This window comes from Clinocottus analis, unplaced genomic scaffold (genome assembly GCF_023055335.1).
Source record: "Clinocottus analis isolate CAN_PGR_092001 unplaced genomic scaffold, fCliAna1.0.p SCAF_16, whole genome shotgun sequence".
In the NCBI taxonomy this organism is placed as follows: Eukaryota; Metazoa; Chordata; class Actinopteri; order Perciformes; family Cottidae; genus Clinocottus; species Clinocottus analis.
The window spans coordinates 4369121-4379625 of NW_027175887.1; the positions used below are offsets into that span (position 1 = coordinate 4369121).

The 10505-nt window shown below is 44.4% G+C and overlaps 1 protein-coding gene across 4 annotated transcripts; it reads right to left on the reverse strand.

Annotated features, from left to right (window-relative positions):
* Positions 1-904: 904 nt before the first annotated feature.
* tefb (TEF transcription factor, PAR bZIP family member b) lies at positions 905-10474 on the reverse strand. 4 transcript variants are annotated; one of them, XM_068578438.1, is made up of 4 exons: positions 10261-10474; positions 5523-6107; positions 4738-4949; positions 905-4578 (listed from the first exon to the last, which is right to left on the reverse strand). In XM_068578438.1, exons 1-4 carry the CDS (start codon positions 10355-10357, stop codon positions 4363-4365), a joined length of 1110 nt encoding a protein of 369 aa, XP_068434539.1. In that variant the 5' UTR covers positions 10358-10474; the 3' UTR covers positions 905-4362. The 4 variants fall into 4 exon arrangements, with proteins under 4 accessions (XP_068434539.1, XP_068434538.1, XP_068434535.1 ...); XM_068578437.1 differs by lacking the exon at positions 10261-10474 and adding an exon at positions 6761-7349 and having other exon boundaries at positions 4738-4910; XM_068578434.1 differs by lacking the exon at positions 10261-10474 and adding an exon at positions 6761-7345.
* Between the last annotated feature and the right edge of the window lie 31 nt (positions 10475-10505).

Sequence of the window (10505 nt, forward strand, 5' to 3'; positions counted from 1 at the left end):
GTGTTTGATCAATAATTCAAAGCATAGATGAAATTCTCCAAATGGTGAGGAGCCAGATTGCTCACCACCCACCTCAGCTGGACCCATCCCAGCAGATATTACTTTAAATTTCATCATCTAGAGTCTCCGTCTCTCCCGCTCGTCTGGTCCGTGCGCTTCCGTGCCCGTCGGATGCAGCCAGCTGTGAGGTTGGCTCGCTCGCGTGAACGCACTGGGCTGTGCTCTCCATAGTAACATGCAGTGGTGCGACATTAACATGCACGGCTACGGGCTCCTCCTTGGCTCGTCTTCATCGCCTACTCACTGCATCCCATCTCTCTCCCTCCCTCCCTCTTGGCTCACATGTTTTAGACTGCGTCCCGGTTCTCCATCTTTCTGTCCATCCCCTTGCCATGTTGTTTGCTTGCCCCATTCTCTTTCACCCCCTCCTGCTCTTCCCTCCCTCTCTTCTCCTCCCAATCACCTGATCCTTTCCTCTCCTTGTTCCTCTCTTCCCCCCCCCTCCTAATTCCCAGAGTCCCTCCCTTGCTTCCCATTCTCCAAACTCACACGCCCATCCCGCTGGTCTTTGAGGCTGCCGCTGTTACGCAACGCTGCTCCCCAGTGTGTCGATGTGATCATTACGCAACATCCGCGACTCCTCTGGAATACTGATGAGCAGCAGGACCGAGGCGATGAAGGGACAGTGGGGGAAAAACGGCAAGGTGGAGAGAAATGTGTGTGTGTGAGTGAGAGACGTACACATGTGATGGTGAATGTGAGCATCGAGGATGAGGAAGATGTCTTCATCCATTCTCCCCTTCTTTTGTTATGGTTCCATTGTTTCGCTGCAATGGGGCGCAGTGTGCTCCATCGGAGCCGCGGCAGCTGGTTGGCAAGGTCACACAAAGAGCCCACATGTCATTTAATGCCAATTTATTTCAATCGCATGATACAAGATACAGTTAAAACGTGGTACTGCAGTTGCATGTATCCAACACATGTTTAGGACAATACAAAAACAAACAATACATTTTTATATAAAAAGAGAAAAGAAAGCGAAGCACCCCAAAAAAACACGAGACCTTCAAATAGTTAATTTTACGGAGTATTGTAGCTACTTTGAACAGCTATCGAGGACACTGTGTCATTGATGCGCAGCAACCAAAGTCATTGCCAGAGGTTTCAGGCCAGAATTGGACAAAAAAAAGCAGTTTGGACCAGATGTAGATGCTAATTTGCATCAACTACATGCAAAGAAAGCAATGGCACTTTAACACGCGTCACCTGCTGGCAAAGTATGACAACTACAGCGTTTCAAATGCTTTTTGTATTTCACGTCTGTCACCTGAATCCGAATTCAAGATATTAGTTCCAGACATATCTGTATATTTTCCACCTAAATGCTCAATTTCAAAACGGAGAGCCTGGCAAAGGTGAAACTTGCCTTTGTAACATTTATTGCCTCCAGGTGGCGCATGGTAGTTCCAATAGTGCAGCAGCTGTTACTATCTTGTCTGTAGGTGGGGACAGACCAAAACTGTTGTTGCTATTATCTTCCTTTCCTACTGGTGGCCCAGTTTGGCATGTGTGGAACTGGAGAATTTACGCCCTACTGAAAGTCAATGAGCTGGTTTCAGAGTTACCTCCGGTTCTGTGAGGTGCTTTGCATCAAAAAAAGAGAAGAAATTGCTACATAGTGTATGCAGTTCTATAAATGAGCTTGACATCGGTCTTGTTAAAGGCTCTCTTGAGCAGTACCTTTAAATCGGCCCGGAGCAGTTCATTTTAATTTAGTTAAAAAACAACTAAAAGTTTGCATTCATCAACCAAATTGATTTATAAACAGCATAATGTAGCCAAAGCCTAGTTTGAAAGTTGATGCAACGTAAAACACATTGCGAAGAAATGTTTCCCAGGAAACTGGAACAAACACAGAATCTATCGAGGAAAAACACAAACTCACAAACTGATCCAGTGTATCTAGATATAGATCAAGCCTCAGTAAATAAACAACAATCCACACAGTGATTAAAAGATGCTGTCTTCAGCTAATGTTCGCCCCAAGGTCAAGCACTGGCTGCACAAGGACGGGTGGCGCTATTATGCTATCAAGTCATAAACACATAACGTTATAGCAAAGATGTTACGCTTTTTCTTTTGACAGAGCTGTACAAGATACCATCAACCTACCCATCCAAAAAACATATAGAGTTTTCAGTAATGGTTCGCAGACATAAGTACACTTGGTGTAAAGATATTCAAGAAAAGAACAGACAAGTTTACTGGGTTTCATGCATTAGGATCCTAGACGACGGAGGATCTGAACTGGAAGCACAAATGACTTTGGGGCATTTCTATTAAGTACATCATAACAATTTTACAGACAACATCATCAAGGAAATAAAACGAGCATTACATAACAGAGTATTATTGCCACACTTATTTTCTTTCCGAGATTTACGGCAATTATGAGCACAAGCCGACCGATGACAGAATGCGCCAAAGACACATGAGATACGGAGTCCCATAACAGTCTGTTATTTATTTACTAATTTAGAAACAGACTCAGTTCAGACAAAAAAAAACAAAATATAAGGTTTTGCCAAAAAACTGTGCTTTCCGCTTCAACTTCCGCCATTTTGTAGCCCTGCTAAACCTTTCACCATTAAAAATAGGAAGTGCTGAATGAGGTAAACAAGAGTGTGTCTTGTCCTTTGTGTGTTCAAACACATGCTGTATGTATATAGAATGGGGGGGATCCCATAAAACGATATAAATTTATTTTTAAAACAAACTTTCAAAAGCACAGTTTACCCATTGATTTCCCTGCATTGGTTTCATTAGAAGTATTGTTCCTCGAAGGAAATATAATTATCCAACATATTGTTGTACATCACAATCAACAGATGCGTTATTACCATCAGAATAAATACAGCAATCATTGACTATTTGGCAAATATGAGGAATAGTATTGGGTTAATAAAGACACGGTCAGAATTCCTGTGTAGGGAATTAAAGACCATGAGACAATCATTTATTTACAAGGTTCAGAAGCAGTCAACTATGGGACTGGATGAATCTTTTTTTTTTCTCCCCTTTCTTAAATCAATCCAGCCATCCCACCTGAGTAGGCAGGCAGTGGCTCTAGCGCCCTCTATCTGCCGTGTGCAGGAAAATAAACATCTCTACGCATCAACATACCCCTCCACCAGTGAGGGCCCTGGAGATCAGACAACTGTCTTCCGAAGTAACCTACGGGAAAAAAAACTACAACTCTGTCTTCATTTGTAAAATATAGTCATCTTCTAAAGAAACCCTAAGCCTTTCTTCGGTAAAAAAAAAACTAAAACGTATGTGAGGCTCTGGAAGTTGATCTGAGGTTAGTAGAAAATGAAACTAGATCAGAGTAGCTTTAAATTGAAGGTCATGCAGGTTTCCACTCTAAAAAGCTACTCACTTCTGTGGTTCAGGTAAATAAGGAAGATGGCTGCCACCACCATGAGCCACTGTAAAAGGTGTAAGAATGGATTACACGCTGATACACGCACGGATCTGTGCGGTACAGGGAGGTGGATATATGTACAAACGTTTTTTTTTTCGCGTGAACGTGCATGTGGGTCACCAGACAGAAGAACTGTGACTGAACCTCACCGCTAACGGACTCCCGTCCTTCTCTCGTCCGCCGACCTGAGGGCTTCGCTTCCTTTCCCCTGCGAGCAGGAAGTACCACTTTAAATCTGCCTTCTGCTCCTTTCTCGTGCCTTCCATCAGTTTCTCTGCCTGCCGTGAGTTAACCAGCTCCCTTTGAGTATTTTGAAGGAAGCACAGACATTAACATGAATTGCAACACAAGGGAATGTGAGGGGCAGGCCAGTGTGCACCGGTCTAAATACAGGACTTCTGACTGACTCATGCTTTTGGTCCACAAAGAAGAAGTGCTGTGCAGTGATAAAAATGGATGTGTGTGGCATTTAAAAGTGATTCTTATGTACCCGTCTGCTCTCTCCACATTTCCTGAATATTCTTGAAACCGTCCCGGGACGGACCAGACTTTCCATGTGTGTTTGACCACCGGGAGTGTCCACAATCGTCCCTTCTCTCCCGAGTGCAGGAGCCAGGCGCTCTCCACAGGCCTTCCTGTGACCACCATCCCACCATGCCTCACTGCCTGCCAGTGTGCATCCAAATCTCCAGCATCGCGTTGAAAACAACAGCGGGACGCGGCTGCTGGAGGTCAGTGAAGACAACAGTGCAAATTTAGAATCCCTTGGTGGTTTGTGTCTGTGTTGAATTCTGCGGGGGAAAGGGGTTTCTGCTTTTTTGTCTCATTGATACTTTTTTGTGAGGGATGGGGGGGAGGGATGTTTTGATCCGAGTTCTTTACAGCGGCCCGTACTTCGCCTCATATCGGGAGAGGGTGTTCTTGCAGCGGCCACAGTCCTTCCGCATCTCGGACACTTGCTGGCGCAGCGCTGCGTTCTCCCGCTCCAGGAAGGAGGCGCGCACCGTGATCTGGTTCTCCTTCAGCCGACGCGCGTCCCGAGACCGCTTTGCTGCTACGTTGTTCTTCTTTCGCCTGGACCAGTACTTGTCATCCTAGGGGGGAAGCAGAGTGAAAGTGCATGAAACAGACAGAACGGGTGAGGTAGAGTTTGAACGCAACCAGAGTTAGCAAGGGATTTTAAATCTGTGATGTGTTTTTTTTTACAATGAAAGGTTCTCTTGATATGCTACACATGGTAAGAATTGGCTTACCTTCTGCTCATCAGGAACAAACACTTTCTTGGCTTTCTTGATCATAGGCTGCGGTTTCAGCTCCTCGTCAGAAAACTTGTGTTTGCGCGGGTTGAACAGCTCTCCACCCGGCACACTGGACAGGACCAGGTCTGTGGGATCCGGCTGGAAGTTGATGTCCACCTCGATGGCTTCTAGGTCGACGGGGGAGGGAGTGTTACGGTCTACAGGCACTGAGGGACAAGACAGGCCACTCTGATTAACCAAGACTAACTACACTCTTTAGACAACACTATGAAACGTCTTTCCTGAGGATGTTCCATTATAATGGCCTCGTGTTTGGGCTTCTGTTTGCCCTTTGTGTTCATTTGCAAATTGTCTCACACATTATATTGATTTTTGATTAAAGTTAATGTAATGATTTTCAACAGAGCTACGTGTGTCGTGCTAGCCATCTGCTAAACATTTTAAAAGCTATAGCACAGGCTCAAAGGTCAGGGTTATGTCTGTGTGTCTGCATGTGCAATAATAGTACATGTTAACCCAGCATCTAAGAGGACACACTACAGCTGGACCTATACAACTTTAGACAGCTGAAACAAAAAGACACACTTCAGTGTCCTGTATTCCTCTTCTAGATACAGAATTTAAGAAATTGTGTTTCTAAAATGATTCTGTCTATTAGTAATGGGGAATTTAATTTAACAAGGAACAAGGAAAGAAGAAGAATAAACAGTCCGAGTCGTCTTAAATCTTATTAATAGGAGTTATATATGGAAAGTAGTATATAAACCTATATTTCTCACCTGTTTTCTTCTCTTCCCCTTCTGCTGTTGCCTTCCCAGACAAAGATTCCTTTTCATCTTCTCCCTCTTCTTCCTCCTCTTCTTCATCCTCATCCTCCTCTTCCTCCTCCTCTTCCTCTAGCTTAGCTGGTTGTAACGTAGTGACTGTCATCACTTCCTCTGGATCAGAGGTGACTGTAGAGGTGGTGGAGATAGACGGGGGTGATGCTGAGGCGGGGTCAGGGGCAGCACCGGCAGCAACAGCAGCAGCAGTCGTAGTAATAGCAGTTGTAGCAACTATAGGAGTAACCTTCTGGACAAATTTGCTTTTGAATCCCACTGAGGCCAGAGTCTTCTGTAGCTCCTCCTCCTCCAGGGTCACAGGGATCCCGTTTTCCAGGAGGAACTCATCCAGGTCCATGTACTCCAAGTGGAAGGTCTCCCCGTCGTAGGGAATGGTCTTCTCCCAAATGGCTGGGGTTAAGGATGCTGATACCCCTCCGCCGCCGCCTCCTCCGCCTCCTCTTGAACCTGCACCAGCACTGGCTGCTCCAGCCCCGCCCCCCTCACCATCCTCAGAGGAGCACAGCTTCTCTTTCTCGATTTCTGCAGACAAGACAAGGGTTAAATAAATGGCTGCTTAATGTGAGTGAAATGTGACATCATAGGTCTCAGAAAGTCTCAGACAGGAAAAAAAAGCTAACAAGGGGATAGAAATAAGGGGGGGGGGGGGGTCAGTGTTAATATGACAGCTGACACACAAAAACTAAAATAGAAGGTTTCAACCAAAAAGCCTGTCAATGAGTTGGTAGATACCAAAATGTAATACGAGACAGAACTAGGATTCTGGGAAACCAGAAAGTAGACAAGGAAAGGCGCAAAACGGCCCTGCTTAGTACACGCGTGCACCAGCACACAAACAAACTCGGTACCAACTAGACCAATGCGTCTAATGAAAGTCCACCATGTCTTTTAGCATATAGTCTCTTCCAAACCCGCGTGCGCCGCTTGAAGAGCAGCAGAGAGAAGCTGGAACTTTATGTTCTTTTCTCGTGTCCTCGCCTCCTCGTAGGAGACTAGCTCTGTGCAACATATTGCAGGCCCGTTACAATCTCGCCTGATGAACGCCCATCGCTTAATCAAAACACAATTAACCGCCCAGGGTATCAATTTTGAGAATTACGCACATTTAGCCGAATAATGTCGATATATGTCGATACATAGTGTCGATAAATATAACGGAAACAAACTGAGCGCACCTTTTGCCGTTTCAGTCTTACCGTCGTCTCCTTCCTCCAGGATGTTTGGAGGGGGGATGTCCATGATCTTCTTCAAAACAAAAGGAAAGGACTTCTGCGGAGCCGTGGGATCGACCTTATCGCCGGGCTGAAGCGCCACTGTCACCGCGGCTTTGCCAGACATGGTTGCTCAACTTCAATAAGACCCGAGCGTGTCTTGGACGGTACCGGGGTCTGCCTCCTTCACAGGGAAGCGACAGCGACAAACGGAACGCAACGCAGTTGGTCACTTTCCTATAACTCTAGTGCAGCGTCCAGGGCTGTTGTCAACGCGTTTAGGATGCCCCCCCAAAAAACTAAACACAACACAAGCCCCTTGTTCTCCGTCCCCACCGAGCGCGCTTGTTGGATATTCATGAGCCAAGCGCCCCGCCCACTCGTAGAATAGTAGAAGCTGATTGGCTGTCAGTGCCGTCTATGTTGACGATGGACTGTGATTGAACGGAGCGTCTGTATTGTGGTCTAAGGACTTCTCGTTGGCCGCCAATTGTCCACATGAAGATTAATTACATATACAGATTGTACTGTCCCTTATTATTTACAGTTTATGGCACAGTCCAGTGCGGGGGACGTGCCCCACAATAGGAACATAGGGTCTCGTGCAGCAAACCAGCATGCATTTTAAGGGAAAATAGTCACTACTAGCGAGAGTAGCGGGCGGCGTCCATCCAAAGCGGACTAAATGATACATGTGCACCCTTTCATCGTTTCCATAGATTAAACTGCAAGACTGCACCCACGCACACTCTCGATGCATCTAAAAAAAAAAACACACACAACGCAGTGTGCTTGTGCAAAGACTTTTTTTTTATCACTTCCACATCCCCTCCGCAAGGACACTCGTGTCAAAACACGTGCCCCCGCCCCTATCGTACTCACGTGAAAGTACATTCTGTCGGGGGGCGTAGCTTCGGATACTTAGCACGTGCGGGCTAAGGTGAGCCGGAGCGGGCACGCGCCCGTCGTTCGAACATCTGGCACGGGGACCCAAAGTTTACACAGTGCGCGCCCTTTACCGGCTGGCGCTAAATAATTCGACTCGGTTTATCCATAATAGTAAAATTCGTTTATTTATATTTTTAATAATGTATTTATTTATTATTTATTTATAAGTTCATTTTACGGTTATTTATTTTGTGTAAGATGCACGTCGTTTAATGGTATAATGACATCCATCGTTTCACACAACCGTAATTTTAAAAAAAAAGAAAAAAGATATGCTTTTTAAGTCTTCCACATCCAACGCCAGAAGTGCCACGACAAAAGAGTAAATGTCCCGTGCACGCGCCGCGATATTGAGCGCGCGAGAGTCTGTCACTCTCTCTGTGAGCATGCGTGTGTCGTTTCGGGAACACCGTGTTCAAACACACAAACGCCCCACCTTCACCACGCATGTGTCGTGTTATTCACACGGAACACCAAGTGCAGCCAGATAAACACAGAGAGGGTTAGAGACGACGCTGATCTGTTTACGTTCCCGTCTTTCTTTGAGGTTTCTTCTATTATTGTTGTTGTTGTTGTTGTTCTTTCAACTATTTACCACGATTTGAAAATGCAACATGCTTAAAATATCGAATGAGTGAGCTGTTAACATGGTGGGCTATGTGCACCACCAAAGAAGCTGAACCTTGTGACATCATAAGGTTAGAATAGTCTTGAGAACCTCACACATGAGAACATTTTAACTTGCCTCTAACCAGACGTGTTATTTTACACCAAAATGCCCTGTTATTCATCCATTGAGCTGGTACTGAACATGCTTGAGACTCCCTCTTTGTTAGGATGATGGATATCAACGTGGTCATGTGGTGCAAGTATAGCTGTCAGTGTGGCTGCATTAATTTAATTATGTGTACCTCACCTGTGCTTTTGCAAAAAGTCAGTGTTCTAAGTATTTTACAGAGCTTTACAGAGTTCCCATTCCTCGTTACTTGCTAAATATCCTACAGAGCTCGTTGGAAAAAAGTGTCTCAGTGCAACTGCTGCAAACAGCACTGGCCTAGAATAACACTTCCATCTGTCTGTGGAGCTGTTCAGGTGGCCTTGTGGTCCAGCTTTTGTTTTGGGAAAACTGAGCACACCAACATTTTTGTTTGAAATGTTCAATCTATCGCAGCACAACGATGGTTTCAACAGAAAGGCTGAGAGTATTATATCAGTGTCCTCTCCAAAGCAGGAGATGCTTTAACAGACACACCACACGAGCAGGTAGCATGGCAGGAAAAGGCCCTTACCATTAGTCTGCTGATGCTGTTAACAGACCTATAACTGATTGATGTATCTTTATTTATGTATTAATACAATTCAGTCATACAATACATACTGGTACACAGCAGAAAAGCAGGAATATTACTTTTCTGAAACTTATGAATCTGCACTAATAATGCTTTGAAACATGCAGTTAACTTGTATTCTGCTCTATGTTGTATTATAGTGAGAGATTTACTGCAAACATGCAAACATGACAGGAAATGTGTTAATGTTGGCAGCACACGATAATTAACTTCAATGAATTATGTAATTTGTAATATTTTTGCATAAATGTACTAATGACACACAAACATTTCATATGTTCATCCTAACGTGTCTTTTTTATAATACCCGTATACTTTGAAATTGCATTCCAGGTATGTCTGGGCAAATTTAGTCATAGAATGCAACATAGTTTGTAATTTTATGATTAAAATGTGTTGGCAGGGTAGTAAAAGATCAGAATATCAAAGTAAAGTTATTTTTCAGCGTGACAAAGGGTCAGTTTCACTTGTATTAGGAAGTCTGATCATTCACAGTCCTCGCCCTGGAGTGCTGTCTTGACATGCGTAGAAGAAACGAGGGGACACACTTAAAGAAAGAAGGAAAGGGGCCAACTGACGCCTACTGGTCTACACAATGACGAGTGAATGAGGGCAGTTTCAGTGTTGTTGCATCAGTTGCATGATGCTGTAAAGTGACTGCATGGAGAAACTGCACACACACAGGCTGTGACACGTTACCATATGGGCCTGAACCTCTAACAGTATACCTACAATTTTATACACTTTACAGTAGTCATCAATAGGACGACGAGTTGCTGATTGCAGATTTGTATGTGAGAGAACAGTTTATATTTAATATTGTAATAAAAGATAAGAGTTTTGAGGTCTGTTACTGTGGCTCATACATCATTATATCCAAGTTGTCTAAAGTTCTAATACTTTTGCATCAATAAAGAAGTACTAGATGTAGTGGCAATAACATAAAATGGAGCATCAAAAGTAAACGTTCTCACTAGACAGCAGAATTAGGACTTATACGATATTAAAGGTGTTCGAGCTACTTTTTTAAAAAGGCACACTATGTGTCGACATGTGAATGTAGGAGTAAACAGTAACGTGCAACATTAGTAGTAAAACAGCTCAATAAGAGTATAAATAAATGCAAACGCTTTGACACATTTAAATCTAATCTGAAACTATTCTTACCGTTGTCATCGAAGAAAAAGGGGTAGTCAGCCAAGGACTTGAGGAGATCCGGAACGTCGCTCCTGTCTCCGAGAAACATCTGGTTCACTGTTGACATGATGGCCGGCCTGCGAGAGAATCTTCTGATGTCCGACAGACGAGTCCAAGTGCTCGAACAGTCAGCGGCCGACTTTTCTCACTTTCAACCAACTTCGCAGAGCGTCACATCACGGGGCCGCCGGCGCGTGTCCAAACAACTTGTTATG